The 18,839-nt window shown below is 49.4% G+C and overlaps 1 protein-coding gene across 3 annotated transcripts; it reads right to left on the reverse strand.

Annotated features, from left to right (window-relative positions):
* Positions 1-83: 83 nt before the first annotated feature.
* On the reverse strand, positions 84-18,741 carry COPG1 (coat protein complex I subunit gamma 1). Of its 3 annotated transcripts, XM_085516359.1 has the most exons (25): positions 18,683-18,741; positions 17,092-18,077; positions 14,703-14,755; positions 13,819-13,899; positions 12,997-13,068; positions 12,128-12,207; positions 11,600-11,675; positions 11,394-11,486; positions 10,292-10,378; positions 9,999-10,156; positions 9,255-9,388; positions 8,834-8,901; positions 8,547-8,735; positions 8,008-8,103; positions 6,848-7,091; positions 6,398-6,473; positions 6,077-6,180; positions 5,845-5,970; positions 5,381-5,449; positions 4,886-5,028; positions 3,717-3,888; positions 2,662-2,759; positions 1,066-1,204; positions 847-945; positions 84-454 (listed from the first exon to the last, which is right to left on the reverse strand). In XM_085516359.1, exons 2-25 carry the CDS (start codon positions 17,333-17,335, stop codon positions 324-326), a joined length of 2,832 nt encoding a protein of 943 aa, XP_085372485.1. In that variant the 5' UTR covers positions 17,336-18,077; positions 18,683-18,741; the 3' UTR covers positions 84-323. The 3 variants fall into 3 exon arrangements, with proteins under 3 accessions (XP_085372485.1, XP_085372484.1, XP_015730560.1); XM_085516358.1 differs by lacking the exon at positions 18,683-18,741 and having other exon boundaries at positions 17,092-18,243; XM_015875074.3 differs by lacking the exons at positions 17,092-18,077; positions 18,683-18,741 and adding an exon at positions 16,172-16,361.
* Between the last annotated feature and the right edge of the window lie 98 nt (positions 18,742-18,839).

Consider the following 18,839-nt stretch of genomic DNA (forward strand, 5'->3'; position numbering starts at 1 on the left):
CCCCGGAGGTGGGGCCGGCAGGGGCGGGGTGTGCGGGCACCGCGATGAGATGGACGGCAGGGAGCAAAGCCAGCATCCAGAGATGGAGGAGGAGCAACGAGAGGCTTTATTGTCAGCTCGGGAGCTGCCGGGATGGCGGCTGGGGGAGCAGCTCGGCTTGGAGCCGCCCATCAGGGCAAAGCGGTTCGTAAAATCAGAGCTTAAAAACAGCGTTATTTTACAGACAGAGCCCCGCATCCAGGTCCCCAAATGCACTGATGAAGCTGCTGCGGTGAACGTGATCCCTTATCCTCCCCTGGCACAGAGGAGGCGGCGGGCAGCGCTCAGCCCACAGAGGCCATGATGACATCCACAGGGAGCTCCTCCGCGCTGCGGGCCGTCACCTGCATCGTCACCGTGTCGGTCAGCAGCAGCCGAGCCCGGAGCAGCAGGTCGTGACCGCCCCGGAACACACCTGGAAGGAGGGGACAGGAACGGGGCGGGGGGTTAGAAGGGACCCCACGTGGGAACTCTCAGTCACAGCGAGCTACACTTGTAATACGAAGTGTCCAGCACTCGGCCATGGGCTGGGCAAAGTGCCACCCTTCTCCCCTCAATCTCCTTCCAGAACAGGATGCTGCAGCTCAGCAAGGCTGCAAGTCCCACCCAGCTGAGCCTCAGCTCACCCCAGTTCCAATAGCAGCCACCCTACACTTGCAAAAGACACAAAGCGATGGCATGGGGTCCATCCCAACCCCACGCAGGGCTCAGGGAGCACATCGGGAGCTCAGGGAGCACATCGGGAGCTCCTGCTTTGACTTTCAGCTCAGTGCAACCTTATGGAGCCGCTGCTCCAGCACAGCTCACCTGCCAGGTACAGCGTGTGAGAGTTCTTGTTATCTGGCACTTTATCCGACCGCTCGCAGGGCTGCATCCCCAGGAACTTCACGATATTGCTAACGGCCTCTGTTAAGAAGAAGTACAACATTGCCTTGACAAGGACACACAAATCCTCTTTGTGTGTTGCGGTCTTTGCTCAAGGGAGGGAAATGTTAAGAGCCCTGCTGGGTTCAGACACTGCCTTACCTTCAAGGGTTTTAATTGCAGATAAAGTAAAGGTTTCTTCCTTTTCGTACTCATCACCCACTTCATCCCAAGCAGCTCCAAAGTTGGGCTTCAGAACTCGCTGGATGTGATCAGCCACTGTTACCTCAAGATCTTCAAGCTGGAGGTAAGAAGAGGCCCAAGTGAAACAGGGTTGTTACTTACTTTGCCTTCTCCAGACTGAGCTGCAGACTGGATTCCCTGAGATCAGGCCCAGGAGACAAGTCTTCACTTCTACTCAGGAATAGATCAGAGCAAGCTCTGTCCCTTCTAGTTTGTTCAAGCAAAGAATTAATTAGTTGAGCAGCTGCTTGTCCTGGGAAGCCAAGCTGTGCCACTTGCAGGGCTCACAGAGCAGGTTCCCAACCTGAGCTCAGCCCTTGGCCTGACAGGGATCAGAGCACCAGGCAAACAGCCAGAGCAGTGGACAAGACATAAAAGCTGCTGGCGCTCACACTGCTGTGCCATCTGCTGCCCTAGAACGCACATAAGCTGGTATTTTACCTTCCTGGCCTCTTGTTTTGTAGGCTGGTAAAGTACCGTGAGACACAGTCAGATGTTTGCTGTAACATAAGGCTGCATGCCAGGATAGCTGAACTGCTGCTGTGACTACGTCTGTGTAAGAAACAACTGTGTTGGTTCCCCTGGAGCACATATCTAAGAGCAGTCAGTGCCAGAACTGGCCTGACATTCACTGTAGCAATTGCTGCAGGAAAGAATCTCCCCTTGAATCTAGTTGAAACAGATGGAAGAGTTTGTTTAAACATCACTCTGATGCCCTGATGCCTGGTGGGAAGCAGGCAGAGGGGTCAGCCCTACACATTCCTGTGGTAAAATCCCTCCCCAGTCCTTCTGGGAGGATGCCATGTCCTCAGTGACTCACTGCACAGCAGTTCCCCTCATCAGATTCACAACAGAGACAGGCAACACAGAGAAAACAGCTTCTGAAGGTAACAAGGCAAGCTGAATTCGTGTCACAACATCCCTTCATCTCTGGAGGGAAAACACCACCCTCTGGGAGGCAGTTCCAGTTTTTGACCAAGCATGAGCTTCCTGTGTGATAAAACAGCCAGGAGACAAGATTTCACAGCATCAGTGCTTTCATCAGTCTCACTGCTAAGGAGGTAATGCCAGAGGAAGAGCAAGGATGGCAGTCCTCCTATATCAGATAGACCACTGATAATTAACCACAGAGAGCAATTCTGGTGGGAAGAAGAGATGGCCAACAGCATTCTGTCCCCCAGAACTGCCCGTGCCACTGCTGGAGCCCATAGGGCACAGCCAACCAAGCCCAGGGGACACACCATTGCCTCCCAGAATGCAAGTTCCCTGCATACCCAGGGGTCTGCCTGGAGAGCAGCAGGAGGATGCTCCAAACGAGACAAACAAGCTCTCCAAACACACATCCTGCATCTTGGGACGGACACCACAGGGGTAGAAAGACTCCCATCTCCCTGTGATTCCATCTGCAGCAGTGTCAGTGGGCACACCATTGCTTGCATGGCAAGTTACTGGGTACAGATCACAACACTCCTCATGACGACTGCAGTTTGATGTGGCACGTGCCCAGCTCCTTACCACATATTCATCCTCGTAACCCTCGTCGTCTGTTTCACCCGTGTTTGGATCGCAGTCCTTGACAGTGAATTTCATCATGCAGCTGAATGTGCAGGCCACTGCAGGCAGGGGAGGCAAAAGCAAAGCTCACATTACCACCAGATCCATTCCTCTGCAGGAGAACAGGGCTGGGAAACTTGGGGCAGGTGGGTTCTCCCCCTCCCAGTCAGCAGCACAGGCTTAGCACATGACCTAGAAAGTGTGCTGACAGCTTCTTTCTCTCAAGGACAAAGTACTTATTTGTAATGCTAGGGCCAGCAAACAGTGATAAATACAGACTCCCGATGGCTGCACAATAATCTTCAGATCAAGTCCTGTTACTCATGAATATCAAGTTGTGTTGGGAATACAAACTAAGCGTGTCCCATCAACCTCTTGTGAAGGAGGTGAGACCCTTATCTAGGGATCAGTTCATACACCTTGGAAATGAAACCACCTTGCACTGCAGCACAGCAGATGATTAATATCGTTCAGCTGGGAGAGGAAGCAGTGACTCATCTCTGAAGGCAGGCACTGCTGCATGAAGGGCAGCAGCACACAGGTGAGCAGCCTCAGAACAAGCCAGCAATCAAAGCACAGACTGGGCCTGGTTTATGTTCTGACAGTGACAAACAAGGGAATGCCCTGGAATTCTGGCCATTTGTCTGAAATGCTCCTTGAGTACTCTGTGCCCTCATGGCAAATCATAGCAAAGCAGACAGCTACTCGCCTCCCCGTGTGCTAAGAGCAGGCTAAAGGACACACCAGGGTGCAACAAAGACATTTCAGCAGAGATCTGAGTGCTCATCTGCCAGTTGCCACAGCCCAACAGTGTTTTAACACAAGGGAACCAGGAGGAGAAGGGAGGCCTGACAGCCAGCCCTCAAGCAGCAAGGAGAAGTCATGCTTGGCATCACTCAGGGATGCACCCACACACAGTCTATAAATATCTGCAAGGTAGAATGCATGTGGGCGTAAGCAATACGGTATGCTTAATTTGGGGGAATATCATGGAAAACAGAGCACAAACTGTTTACCTGCTGTTGGATCCTCTTCAGACAGTGCCACCAGCGTGTAGCAGGTGCCTGGCTGGTTGTACACCAGGCTTTTGGCAGGGATGTAGCCAATGACCTCATACCCCTCTGTTGGCTCCATCTGCACAGTGACATTCTCCAGGATCTGATCGTTCAGGGTGTTGGTACAGTCAAACTAAGCAGGGAAGGAGAGAACAAAGACAGCTTGAAGCTCTCAGCTCTAGATGTAAGAGCAGATTCACTTCACGCACAGTGGGAGCATGGTGTTAACTTGTGAAGTGCCTCTGTCTCAGCAGGGAGTGCAGCTATCACAGGGTTCATGCTTCCATTTAGTCTCAGTGGAACTGGCATCCAAATGTTTTAGGGGAGAAGCTAAAAACTTTCAGAGGACTCCAGTTCTCCACTAACTTGTTTTTATATTATATACACATATTTTTAAGGAAACAAGACAGTGATTTCAGCAGATCTAAACCTGATAGTTATACTTGGAACTGAATGCAGTGACAAATCACTCAACTTTATACAGTTGTTTCTGGCAAGTGGACAATAGAAACAAAGATTAACTCCTCTGAGGACTGTGTGAGCAGTTCTGAGCTTTTGAGAAAGAAACAAAACCCTGCTGCTCACAGGGTAGCACAAGACTTGCTTGAACTCCCTGAGGGCCAAGTAGAGAGGCTGGTGCCTTGCTTGAACAACTCCCTTGCAGCAGGAGGGTGATCCAGCTAAGGCTGGATCAAAAAAATAAGCACCTATAATAAATAGGCTAAAACAAAATGCAGGTAATTAAGAACCCTCTCCCATCCTGTCAGGTCACATTTTCAGCCTCCCAGATACGACAGGCTTCACTCTTTTGTGTTCAAAACATGCACCTGGGGACCCTGAGGAAATAACACAGCTTCCTTTGCCAGCTCTTCCATGAGAACAGCCCCACCTAGTGCCTATCCCATTGTCACTTTGATTGCACACATATGCATTGTTCAGTCAAAACCACATGCACACTAATTTATCTTTTCTTCCCAAGGCTCTTCTGCTCTGGGTGAGAACCTAAGGACCCACTACACAATGAGCTTTGAACACAGATATCCTTGAGCTATTTCTTTGCAGTGAAGTTTTTACTGGTCAGGAGTTTATTTTCCAGTCATCTTTTGGCACCACATGCCATAGCTACTCACCTGGAACACCATGTGGCTGACAAATGTGTGCTTGGTGCAACGAACCACATACTCTGTTTCCAGCTCTGTTAGGGCAACAGGTTCTGGGGAAGACTTGAAGAGCGGGCCCAGTCCCCGGAACTCTGGGATCGCTCCCAGTTGCTCTGAAACAGAAGATGTAGAAACAATTGCTTTCCCCAGCCACCGAAAAGTGTTAACTTTCTCAAAGCCTTCAGTTAAATAGCTGGAAGCTGCTGCAGCAAATAGTCACCCATTGAGCAGCCCAGCATTTGCTAGGAACTTCTAAAACTAAAGGCAGTCTCATCTTCCTTTAGCACACATCTGCCAACTGCCCACATCTACTGCAAGCATCCCCAAAAGCAAACAACTGATTCGGATGCCCACGCCACTCTTTGAGGGGAGACAGGGAAAAAGTGGAGTGGACAGGCAGGCTCAGCTAGAAGAGGCTACACAGTTCTCATGTACAGGGGTAAGAGAGGCCTTGCATCACTTTACCTTGGAATATTTCTTGCCGTGTTGCTGCCACTTTCTCTGGCTGTTTGGCTACAGCAACAGGGGCATTTTCTGCAAGAGAAAATAAACAGAACAATGAAACAATCAAATACAACCAGGAATAGTAACTAAATCAGAAACCAGATCATCGACTAAGCAAAGGAGAGCTCATTTCTCATCTTGCCATAGAGCAGGCACCCATTTTTAGCTTCCTAAATACCTCTGGTAATCCTCACTGAAGCTACTGCAATTCAAACGATTACTATTATTAGCAGCTGGACTAACTGAAACACTAAAGTGGGAGTAACAAGATTTGCTGGCCTTTGTCTTTACAGAAGATATAATCCCACAGAATTCGATGAGGATGGATCTCAGCAATTCCCAGCAAGGCCAGTGCTGGATCAAGGGCTGGATCTGCCAGGGAACTATCAGCAATTTAGATCAGCACACAACAGACCGATTCTCACCTGCTCTTTGCTCGATGATTGGAGCTGTTGCCAAAGGAACAGATTTCAAATCAAAGGGTTTTTCAGAGGGTTCCAGAGTATACTGGTGTAGAGCCCTCTCCAGGCCAGGGATGGACACTGTTAAACCTAGGGACAGAAGGAACAAGTCCCTGAGACCGCAGATAATGCCATCTCTTTGGCATGTATTAAACCAGGAGAGGTGCAGTCTTGCTTTGGGGACTTTCTGTATTACCGTTCAGGATGTAGCCAGCATTGAGGGCTTTCTGCTTTTGCTCCAGAACATTCAGGTAGAACGTGGCTCTGTCTCTTACTTCATTGTCATCATCCATCACACATCTGAGAAGAAAGCAGAAAACCTGCTTCAGCACAAGGCAGCAGGGCCCACGTGAATCAATCCAGGTTATTATATATAATAAGTTATAATACATCACATTCTAATGTTATAACTTATTATGTAATACTTAAGCTTAATTACAAGCACAACTTAGCAGTAGCCTTGCTCTGCCGGTCTCCAAATAACCCACCTGTCCCTGTAACATTAAGTGACACTCACCTTTTCAATAACACTAAGATACTGGGTAACATCTCCTCATTCTGGGCTCCAAACTTGGCCAGGGCACTCACAGCACCTGCAACATAAGTCATAAAAAAAGAATAAGGATACAAAAGAAATCACCTGAAGTTTCCTCCGTCCCTGAGCTGTGATCCAATGGCACATCAGAGACCCTAGATCCAGCATACAGCATTACTGCAACTAGAAGGAAGGAGATGTATTAACAAAGTGCCTGGAGACTTCCACTGTCTAGTCCCATGGAGTCCTTCTATCATCTCCTGTTTCTCAGCCGCAGGCCAGATCTTTCATCAATACTACTGCAGGATCTTTGCTGTATAAAAATGTCCACTCAGGACGACAGCAAATCACAATCCTCAAAAACATAAGCGTTCATGCACTATATTTTCTTGACAATCTATCAGAGGGCAGCTTTCCAAGCCTATATCTTACCTGCCCGGACTTCTTCATGCTCCAGGACAACCCTGTTGTAGATAAAGCGAATGTATTTGGAGGGGTTATTGGTTTTAGGCCCTTCTTGGCCCAGGAGGTGGAGGATACGTGTAGCCAGCACAGTAAACTCGCAGTCCTCAATGAATTCACAGAGGTGAGACAAGCCTGTTTCTTTGCTCTCTGAGTTTTCCTCAATGATGCTGATGATGCAGTCCACAATGGCTCGCTTGTATTCAAAGCCACCCTAGGGAGCAAAGGGAACCGCTCAGCTGGAAAGCTCAAAGCACGTCAGACATTCTGAATTAGCCAGGCAGGAAAGAATTTCCTTTGAAAAGGTCACTCACTCTCAATGCTTTAAATCTGTGCTTGAAAGGAGAAGGGCAGTAACGCTGCCCACCTCTTTTGACCCTCTTTATTCCTAGAGGATCAGCTAATACTCAACCTCTCTTGCCAGAATCCTTCAGAATAGCTGTAGTCAAGAAAAAAAATCAAATCCTAGAGAGAGAAACAGAATCCATCAGCCTGAAGGGCTCACAGCTCCTCTACAATCCTCTGCTGCTAGAATTAGTGCATAAAAAACAGCCATGTGGGAGGAGAAAAAAAATCTGATTTCTCTTTAGCACCAGACATCTGAGGATGAATCACACGAGAAGTAGATTATGGATCATGTCTGCCACAGCAGGGCCCAGCAAATGGCCCTATTAGTGTGGGAAGACAGGCAATCAATACCTCCCCAGGCACACCCCATAACCTGACATGCCATTAACGCTCAGTTATCTTCAGACTTATTTACTAGCGTCCTCAATACACACCACAGGATTAAACTGCACGTTATCCTCTACCAATTACATGCACGGTTCTGTGCATTTGGGGGATCTTTCCACAGTTACCTGGGATTAAAGACATCCATTAAACAAAATGGTCTGAACTACAAAACTACATTCATAACAATGCCATCCACCCACAGAAAATCTGGGAAGGTAGCATGGTCCATTTTTCACATGAGTAAAATGAGGGCTTTCCATTGGTTCCCAAACAAGAGGTTGTAATTGGTAGGCGATATCAGAGCAAGCAGCGGTGCCAGCTGTGTGGCAGGCATGTTAGCCCTAAATGTCTGACAATACAACAAAGGACAAAAACCAGTTGCCCTGAAAACTCACCTCTTCCCGCAGCATGGTGAAGAGAAAGTTCATGAGGACAGCGTGTTTGCGAGGGTACTTCTGACACAGAGCATTAATGGCTTGCACTACTACAACCTGGAGGAAAAAGAGGCAAGTCAAAAGGAAGACAGTCTCATTGGGTTGGAATATAAATAGTTGAACTGTGTTCATTTGGTGCTGGTCTCCTTCCTGGAAGCTATGATTTTGCCTTTAGTTATTCAACAGAGTTCCAGGAGGACACTAACCTAGAAATTAGAGGGGGCTGATCTTTAATGTGCTGGTCAGTCCCTAGCAAAAGGCCATGCTTGCTGGATTAAATAAAAAATGTACTAATCAAAAGGCTTCTTCCTAGAAGAAAGCATATTACTCTGGAGCTGAGTTCTATATGACAAAGGCCTGACTTAAGCTGATAGCATCAGATTCTCTCTTGCAAAAACGATGCAGCCTAGCTGCTGGAAAGAGCTTAATCCACAAACATGGACAAAGACTAAGGGGTTCCTTAAGGGATCTGTGTATTCCCCCTATTCCCATCTCCTTACTTTGAATTCATCTGAGATTTCTGACATGAAAGAGGAGATCTGCTTCATGAGCCGGTCGATGCTGCTCTCACTTCCAGTTTTCAGCAATGTGGTGATGGCCAGGGTGGCTATGCTGCGGTTGGAGTCTGTCACAAGGTTCTCCAGGTCTAGATTACAAGCAGTCACAGCAGACGGATGCTTCATGGCCACCTACAGAAGATGACAAAAAGTGGAAAAGCCATTGTGATTACTGTGAACTGATCCTTTTCAAAGACTGCTCTGTAAGCTCTCTGGAAACCAGTTCCTACCTTGTTGAGGGTACGGACAGCTGCGTATCTCAGCGCTGCTTTTGGGGAACTGCAGAACAGCTGCAAAACTGCAAGGCAGGAAAACCAATAAAAGCAGATGTTCAGGCAATCTATTATTGAAAAAGCACTTCCTACCTATAGCATGAGTTTCAATGAAGAGACATGTGACGTGCAAGCATAAGACAGCTTAAAAGCGGGCTTAAGAAGCAACTGTATTTACCAGGTTCTTTCCTCTCCTCCCTGTTGTCCCCTTTGCCACACCTCTGCTGGCAGCCAGCTCTCACCCACCTCCCTCTCAACAGGAGAACAGCACCAAGGCAAGCCCAAAACTATACAAGGTCCCTGCTTCTCAGTGTTAAACAGCAGGCACAGTCACGTAGTCCTAGAACTTCCTCACCATTGCCATGAGCATCACATTTACCTGAGACAGCTGGTGCCAACTCTTTGGCAGTGCAGTTGGGAAGGTTCACAATGGCAGAAGCAGCTTCGTAGACCACCATCTCGTGTTTGTTTCTTAGGCAGCTCTCAATGAAATCAAACAGGGGGCTATCACGGCTAAGGGACAGAAAAAGCAAGAACAAATGAAAACAAAGATGCTAGCAGAAATGAAGAGTCCAGGAGCACTAAAGGACGGGTACGTTGCCTGCAGAAAGGTAACAGCAGCCATAAACCCACTGTCCTCAGATTCTGCAGGGGTCATTACACTGTACTTCCAGCATGCTAAGCTCTCTTCTGAGTTGACAGTCTCTGTGCCTTACAGGCTAACTAGAGCCTCCCTTAGCTCTCACACAGTGCTCACTATACATACCACAAATCTCATCCTCTACGAAGCTAAAGCCCACGTGTATCAGCCAAGTAGAAGATAGAGAAAATGAAAAAGTATCTTGATAAAGAACAGTTACACAAAACTAGAAAGAAGAGCAACAAAGTATTTCACGTGCAAGCACCTACATAGACAAGACTTGCAGAAGCAATTCCCTAACAACATGAAAGCATCCCGTTATTTTCTCTGTTGCCTTTTAACTAGCAATTAAGGGTTAGGAGCTACATGCTTCTCTTGAAAGAACAGAAATAATTGCTCTCATCAGACAACAAGCAATCCCACAAGAAAAGACGGAAGCAGAATCTGTGGAAATCCTTCCTACAGGGAAAGGAGCCTCCTTACCTGCCTGCCTCCTCTTCCAGCAGCTTGCTGGCTACTCGGATCATCATGCAGTAAGCAAATGGTGACTTGAGGCCATGGCGTGTGAACTTGCTGAGCATCTTGTTGACTGCCAGGCGATCATTCTTCCTCACATGGTAGAGCAAGCCCAGAGCATGATACTGTTCAGGGAAACAAAACCACACTGAGCTCTTTATACTTTTACCCCTTCTGCGGCCTGGTGTGTCCAGCATCAACAGTTTGCTCCATTCCCAGCTGCTGTTTGTAGCTCTCCACACTGCCACTGGGCTTCCTACCTGTACCATGATATTGTCACTGGAAGCTGCCTCCTGAGCCTCGTTCACCCAGCGTTTTACCACATCAAAACTGGTCTTCAGCAGGTGCTGCCAGAGACAAAACCACAGAGAACCCGTGAGAGAAGGATGGAGGAAGCTCTGGGAATCACCAACAATAATAAGAAGAAACAAGTCTTCCTCATGAGGGCGCTGGAGGCAACAACTTGTAAAAAGGCAGAGGACTGGGATGAGAGACACGGCCTTGCTGACTGAGGCTTCAAGAGGCTGAACACCTCCCACAGAGTCCTCACACAGCGGGGCTCTACCCTGCAGGAAATCTCCTTCAGTGCTCACTGCAGCATTATTTCTTCTTAACACCATGGTTAAAGTTTGTGCTGGGTATTCCACAAATAAACCCCTTCACTCTTGTCTATCTCCAAACAAGAATTCAACAGACCAAAGCTCCTCAGGCTACTTTTAGTGCTCTTATTGACAGGAAGAACATATATGCTATTGTGAGTGTTGGCCCACCAGCATCTCTGCCACAGTGCCTAACAAGTATCACATGACTGGTTACTGAATCACATTCCACTTTAAAACCTAATACTGCTAAATCTATAAGGTTGTTATTTAGCAGGATGCCCAGGAAACATAAGCATCAGAGGCATCTGCACCCTGTAGCTGGTCATTTCTTCTCTCAAAGACGCATTCAGCCACAAATCACTCAATAAACTGAAGAGGTCCAAAGGCTCTTGTGGCCACTGTAATGCTTTTACTATGTGAGTGTGGGCAGCCCTTGGACAAGCTTCCTTCCTCTGCACTAGTACATCTTGGTCCTGACAGTTCCTTCACCCAGACAGCTCCAAGCACTTCAGACATGGAGAAAGGATGAGCTGCTTTCTAATGGTGCAATAAGTCTCCAGAACTAAATTACTTAGAAGCAAACTTTGATCCAACTGCATTACACTGAAAAATAGTGTTCTTTTTCCCCTCCTCCTGTCCTCTTTTTCACGTATCCTCTACCAAAGGACAGCTCCAATATGACACTCCCAGAATGTCCAGGTCCACCACAGTTCTCCCCAGCTGGACTGTTTGTCAGGCCCACCCTGCAGGGCACACTTACCAAGGAGGACACAAGAGCAGAGCTGGACACACTTGGCACCTTGTCAACAATGGCCTGCTTCATGTAGCGCTCAATGGCCTGTAGCATGGTGCTCTGCAGGGAGAAAGGAACAACAGCTGATATGGAGAACCTGTCAGGAGTATAAAAGAGGAGATGCAATGGGATGGAACAGCCTAGGGCTGCCCCAAAAGAAAAGCCGCACTTACATCAGTGATTTGACAGAGTGCTCTCACAGCAGGACCTCGGTAATTGTCATCCTTCCCAGTCATGTCTTTGGTTAAGCTGGTTGGAAATAGGAAGCCCTCAATACTGCACACTTGAGCCAGCGGCTCCTAGGTGCATGTAGAGAGCCCACAGAGCAGCAGGCAAACAAAAGCACAGCTGAAAGTCAAGCAGACAAGTGCAGGTCTCAAGCAAGTCCCACTAGAGTGGGAAGGAAGGCATAGATCCACTTGCAATAGGGGAAAATACATCAGCACTGCCACATCATGTAACCAAAAGTGACAATTCAAGCACTCAAGAGCACAGGCGATGGGCACACAGCACATTTCTAATGCATGACTAAGAGTTCAGTGTCTGTATTTGAATAGCCTCTCCCAAAGGAGGAGACTTTTCTTCACCAAGAACATTCCCTGTCTTCACAGCGCTTGGAGACAGGAGTTACCTCCAGGAGGCAGGAAGGGCATCAGTGGAGAATGCATGAATGCAATAACAGCAAAACCAAAATGACTGACCTGCTAGTAACAATGATTACATCTTCTGCAATAGAAGACATCTCTTTGATAGTCAGATAACACATCCTGCGAAGAGTTGGCTAACAAGGAAAGAGGAAAAACAAGCATCAACAGAGAGGATCCCACGTAGGAAGGAAACTCCATTTTTCCTGCTTCCATCACTTTACTGTGAAGATCAACAACTTGGTACTCTCAAAGAGTCACAGTGACCAGGCGTAAGGAAATCATATTCATTAACAAAGCAGCCCTTCCTCTTCTAAATCCCTCAACCTGAGAATGAAGCCACAGGGTTACCAGATATACCTATATCTACAATTACATCTTTTACTTGTTCTTTACACAAAGGAGGCAAAAGTCTTGAAATCAGGAGCTGAGGGCAACCCGTTGCCTCAAAAGCAAGAAAAAAAAAAGCAATTTGCATCCCAGAGCCTGAGGATCTCTAAGTTCAGCTCACAATTTCAATGCTTTGTAGTTTGGGGGACAGCTAGTGATGGTAATACCTCTGTGGGTAGGTACTAATTCCTGGCATCCTCCAGGTACCAATCACTAACTCTCAGCAGGAAGCAGAATCTCTTAATACTGGGCACAAAGCATAGCATATCTGATTACACACTTGACCAGTGCCTAGCACCATCTCAAGAGTTAGACAGCACTTTAGAGGAAGAATCTATGTTTCAGGAACAAAGACTGCTTTAGTTAAACTGCTACAGGAGCAAGGTAACAAAGCTGATCTGTTTCTAATCTTTCATCCTACTCTTCCCACTTAGATCGGTAACTCCAGGCACAAAATGACATCTGAGGCTAAAAAAGACACTGCTAACAACTTGTCTCACTAGATAAATACAGCAAAAAACAATTAACAGACTTACATCATTGGACTGAAACAGCTTTGTCATGGCAAAGAAGGATTCGGTAGCTTCCATGACACCAAGGTGCTCCCCCTAGAAGAAGTTTGGAAAGAAGGAAGGAAACCCCAGTTACTACAAGCAGATCTGGTCCTGCAGCAGGTGCAAGGCTCAGTCTCACACATAAGGAGAACAGGCATAGCGTGGTTGGAAGCAGATCTTCTTCAGCATACTCAGAGTAAAATCCTGCCTGACAAAGCCCCCAGCCATGGCTGAATGTTGCTTACTTGTCAGTGTAGGTGACAGCATGATTTATCAGGTTTACAAATAAATGACTTGTGACAAGACAGCTTCTTTATGGGTGCAGAGCAGGTTGGGTCTCCATGGCTTGTGTAAGAAAAACTTATGCCATACTCCCTAAAAGCACCACAGCTAGTCAGAGCCAGCTACAGCTGTTGCATATAATGATGCAGGGAGATCCCAAAGCAGGGAAACCCCACGAGACAGGTAAATAACTTTACAAAGCTGGTCCTTATTGCGCACAGCTTCAGAGACCCAAGGGCCTGGACTGACAACCATTCCTGGCATCAAAGAGCTGTAGGGTTACAACTTCCAAGTCATAAGAAATCACAGACACCAACCTCTCCATATTTGCTGCTCCTACCCTCTCTACCCCACAGAATGTTTTTAGACGCTAAAAAGGCAAGTAGAAGCTTAGTAGCACAGAAACTGTTCTAATTAAAATGTTTTTATTGGATATAGCCAACAAAGCTATTCAGAAGATAAAGTTTAGTTAGAGAAGACTAACAATCAAAAGAACGTATCAGCTTACTTTTTCTCCCTTACCTGGTTTATGAGGTACAGAATCTTGGTGAGGATGTGAGCACATTTTCGTGGGTTTATGGGAGTCTCATTAAACACACGTGCCTGGAAACAAATCACAGACAAAGATGTTGACATCAACACCCCCCATAAACATTGTCCTGTCTGGCCTGATATTATAAACAACAAATTGTCAGTGAGGTATAGCAAAATCCACATAACGACTTTGGATCAGATTTCCCCCAGTTCCAGCTAAACAAGGCCACATTTTAAACAGACAGTTCTATAGTCTCATCCTGAGATTGCAAATGCAAGCACAACGAAAGTTGAAGGGTTAAATCCACCTCACACTTTCACCCACACAAGTTTGGATCGTGTGCTAGCTAAAACACAACCCTTCTGACAGTTGTCAGCCAGCTCTGCAGGGCTAACAGGGACCAACACCATCCACCATATGGCAAACAAACAGATAACACCAAAATAACAGGGGCTGGGGACTGAGAAGTTTGTCTGATGTCAAACAAAAAGGTTTTTATTTCAGAGTAAAATCAGAGACCACTCAATAACCACACGCAGCCTGCTCTCTGGCTTTGAAATCTACAAGTTTATGGTGTTCAAAGCTGATTTCCCAACTTTCCTGTTTTAGGGTGAGCTTTCCCAGACAGTCACATTCTATATTACTGCTTACCATTTAGAGTCTACTTTGTTACAGAGATCATTTCAGCCCTCTCCCTTCTTCATTCCAGCAATAAAACAAGAACTAGTGGGAGTATTGTCCCATACTTTAGTTGCTAGTAGGACCACAACAAAGCCCTGCTTCCCCACTAAAATTCCCCATTGATCTACTCAGGAGTTTGGGACACTCCAAGCAGAAGGGGCAGCACAAAGGACAGCTTCTAAGGATATACCTCTTGCAAGACTGCGCTCTTCTCCAGGTGCTGGAATGGGTTGGAACCCCCACCTGCAAAATAAAGACAAAGAAAGTCCAGGGATTCTGCTATGGGAAAGCAACTATCAAAACACACCTACAGTTTAAAGGTAAGCCCAGCATTTATTGCGTAGCTTTTTCGTGAACACCACACAATCAGTGCTCCTCTTTTGAAGCAGTATTCCCCAGCAGTGAGGGAAGACAGAGCAGGCAGGACGTCCTTTGATTTATCACCCACCAAGAAGTAACTTGCCATGAGTCTGATCAATTGCAAAGTGGGGAGCCCCGAGGTAACGCTTCCAGCCCCAGGGCTGAGATGTTGCTGACAGTTAGAGCATCATAAGACAGTTCGAGGAACAAAAGCTTAGAGTCATAGACACAAAGAGAGTGTTTGCCAGGCTGGAGAGTCAGGAGTGCTTTATCCCTTCATTATAAACCAATCAGGAATCCAGCAGTAAATATTCTTTGGCTCTATCACTAATTAAGAGAACAAGACAGCAAATGAGAGAGTCTGGACACAGAATAACATTCATTGTTCCTCTTAATAGAATAAATTATATTAAACAATGAACAACTCACTAATTAAGGATGAAATAATCTGAGAGAAAAGCATCATTATTCTGCATTCTCTCTATTAGCTTGCCTTCTTTTAAGCATCTCTGAGCCACAGCATCTCAAAAGCTGTCGGTTATTGATAAGCAGGCTGTAATTAGTACCGACGTTCAGCCTTGGCTCTGGGACAAACAGCCTTTTCCAGTGCTTCTCCAACACTTAACAAGCCTGAGATCTAGGATTGGTTCAGCACAACCTGCCCTGCCCCAGAAGCACTGCATGCTGCTGCCCAGAGCCTCTGCAATACAAGGCAAAGCCATGTGCATCCTAACTCATTTCAGGTTCATTGCCCTCCTCTTACACAGGCTGTTTGCAAATCCAGCAGGGGGCTGAGCAAAGCGCGGATGCTTTGGTGACACTGGGAAGAGAAGAAAACACGGGGAAAAAAAAAAAATCAAAGTGTTTCCAGTCTAAACATCTGAAAAATGCTCGCAGAAAGTGGTTAAAGAAGCACAGCACATCTACAGCCCCAACATCACGGTATGGCTTGGGTTGGAAGGGACATCAGAGATCATTTAGTTCCAACCCCATGACCCAGGTTGGGTTGGCAACTACTGAGTGAGGCACCAGCTGAGGCTGCCCAGGGTCCCATCCAGCCTGACCCTGAGCTCTCCAGGCAGCTGTGTCAATGTGTCTCATTGAAAGCAATCCCCGATACCTGCTCTAAACCTCCCCTCTGTTACTTTAGTTGTAGTTACTAATGCTTTTAAGCCAAATGGTTGACACAAAGCCTTCCCAGCAGCATCCTACGAGCCCTCAGCTGCCCATCAACGACAGCACCATGTCTGCACCTCACACCTCACACAGGCCCACCCCCGGCCTCCCGCTGCCCCTCACCCGACTCCTCGTCCTTCTTGTCGAATTTCTTCAGCATGGCGGCTGCGAGAGGCCCCTCGGTGAGTTAAGCCGAGCCGAACCGAGCCGAACCGAGCCGAACTGAGCCGAACCGAACTGAGCCGAACCGAACCCGTCCCGCTGCCGACCCCCGCCCCTTCCTGCCAGCCTGTCACTGCCGCCGCCGCACTGCGCAGGCGCGGGTTGACGCTCCGTGACGTCACTGCCGGTAGCGGGAGGGGGCGGAGCTCCGGGAAGGGGGGCGGGGCGATGAGCGGTGTCCATGGATATGGGTGTGATTGACAGGTGGGGGGGAGAAGGGCGAGGTCTGATTGGTGGAGGGAAGGAAGGGGGCGGGGCTCGGGGGGCTCCGGGGTGGGCGATGGGTGAAGAGTGAGGGGTGTGGGCAGAGGGATGGGGGTACAGCGGGATGGGGGTACAGCGGGATGGGGGTACAGCGGGATGGGGGTACAGCGGGGTCTGAGGGGGCAGCGTGGGGATGGGGGTGTCAGCGGGCTGGGGTCACCGGGATGGAGACACCGGGACCACGGGACTGAAGGACCGGGGGGAGACAGCGGGACCGGGGGGTGCGGAGGGGCTGGTGGCACCTGGGAGTGCTGAGAGGGGCTGCGGGGGTCACAGCCGGGATCAGCAGGGGACAACGTGGCAGCCGGCAGCGACAGGGACTGAACAGTGATGGGAATGGGACCAAACCCCCATCGATATCTGGTTGTCACCCTGCTGTCCCCCAGCATCACCATGGCGGGGCTGGCACCTTCACCCCACACTCACCCCAGAACGGCAGCAGCTGCTCTGCACCCCCTGCTCCATCCCCCAACCCCTGCTCCATCCCCCACCCCGAAATACCACCCCCAAAGAGGGGCACCCCCACACCTCCCCCCTCCAACGCTGTGCATGCTCACCCTGCACCAGCAGCTCCTCGAAGAGCATGGCTGCATCCAGCCCGGCTCCGGCAGCCCCAGCAGCAGCCCCAGCCCCGGCCCTGCCCTTTGCACGGGGCGGCCGCACGCTGCCCGCTCGGTGCTTATCTTGGGGTGCGTGGCAACCCCGGGGCGGCGCTGAGTGGCAGAGCACACTGCACAGGTACAATGCCCATAGGTCTGGGTGGGCTTTATGGTGTACAGAGCATCTGGACAGAGGGTACATGGAAAAACGGGGGTCGGAAGGAGTGGATGGGGGTACATCAGCAGAGGTGCACTGAGGACAAGGACGTGCACACACTGACCCCGCTGTGCCAGGCACGGTGTCAGCGGGGCTGTCTCGGCCCGGTGCTTTGCTCCCACAGTGCAAATTGGGTTGTTAGAACAGCAGCTGCTGTGTGTGCACCGTTTATACAGCACACCCCAAGCATCAGTTTGTCCGGGGCTAAATCCTGCACAGCTGGGTGCAGGGAGCAGCTGCCAGCAGCCCTACGTATCCCCCCTTGGCCCCACAGAGTCCTTTGGCCATGGCTGTGTTGTGGTCACTTCCTTCACCCAATTCGTGCCATCAGCTCAGCGTTGGCAGCTGCCCTGGCTTGCAGCTCCTTCTCCCGGGCCAAGTCCAGCAGGATCCTCAGGATGTGTGTGGGGACATCAAGGGACAGGGACACCTTTCTTGCCTTGCTGCTCTTTACCGCAGCAGCTCTGTTGGTGTCAGGGTTTGGCAGCCAGGGCCATGCTTCTCTCACTGAGTCCTCCAGCAGCAGCTGCGTGGTTCCATCCAACTGAGAGCCATCCCTAGAGCCGTGTCCACGTCTTGCCCCAGGGAGCCCCAGCATGACCCCGCTACTGCCCTCATTGTCCCAGCCACCTTCATGCCAGGGGGCACCGGGTAGAGCAGGGCCGTGCTGGAGGTTCAGCCCCTGCACCATGCTCCATGGCAGCAGCAGGAAGGGCAGCAGCACAGCCTGCAAGAAAAGAGCACAGCACTCAGCATCACCCCCCCACCTGGTGCCCCCTGTCCCATTCACAACAAGGGGACGGGGTGGTGGCAGCGCAGGGATGGGGTGGTGATGGGGTGATGGCAGCATGGGGACAACACAGCGTCTCCTCCCGCAGCCGCTCCCAGCCCCACAGCTGCCCTTTGGTCAGGAGTGTGTGACGTGGGACTGGGACTCGTGCCACCACTGCCTGCTTCCAAGCTGCCCCCCATCAGTTCTGTGGGGCAAAAGCTGCCCTCTCGGATGGGACAGTTCACCTAAAATAAGCAGAGGGGTGACAAGAGCATGATGCAGCCACGTGCACGGCATCTTCAGCATCCTCCTCTGCGGGACCCTGCGCTGCTCTTGGACTGGCTGCAAAAAGCCAGAGGGAAGCAGTGGAATGCAGCCAGCATCCTCATCCCGCATCCCACCTCCTGGGTGAAACCCTTTGGAAAGCACCGGAGCAGGCAGCCAGAGGCAGCTGGATGAGTTGGAAACTGGGTGGTGAGTGATGGCAGAAAGCATCCAACCCCTGCGACCCGTTTCCCAGGTAAATCCCCCTAAAGCACCACTCAGGGATGCAGCCTCACCATTTCCTGCAGTCCTCGTCCCCCGCTGCTCTCACGGTGTAGGGGTGGCAGATGGGGTTTGCCCTGCTTGGGGCTGAGCCCTGACTCTTATCCTGCCCCAGCTCCACCTCCCGCCCCCCCGGCAGCGTGCAGCAGGGCCACTATTAACACGTTTTGC

This window comes from Coturnix japonica, chromosome 15 (genome assembly GCF_054131305.1).
Source record: "Coturnix japonica strain WE chromosome 15, WE-NBRP24, whole genome shotgun sequence".
NCBI classification, from domain to species: Eukaryota; Metazoa; Chordata; class Aves; order Galliformes; family Phasianidae; genus Coturnix; species Coturnix japonica.

Coding starts and splice junctions, on each gene's coding strand:
- COPG1 (XM_085516359.1), bottom strand. CDS start 17,335: ATGTACCCTCTGTCCAGATGCTCTGTACACCATAAAGCCCACCCAGAC. Junction 13,069..13,818: donor TTCTGTACCTCATAAACCAG/GTAAGGGAGAAA, acceptor AACTTCTTCTAG/GGGGAGCACCTTGGTGTCAT. Junction 5,029..5,380: donor ACGGCAAGAAATATTCCAAG/GTAAAGTGATGC, acceptor CTTCTGTTTCAG/AGCAACTGGGAGCGATCCCA.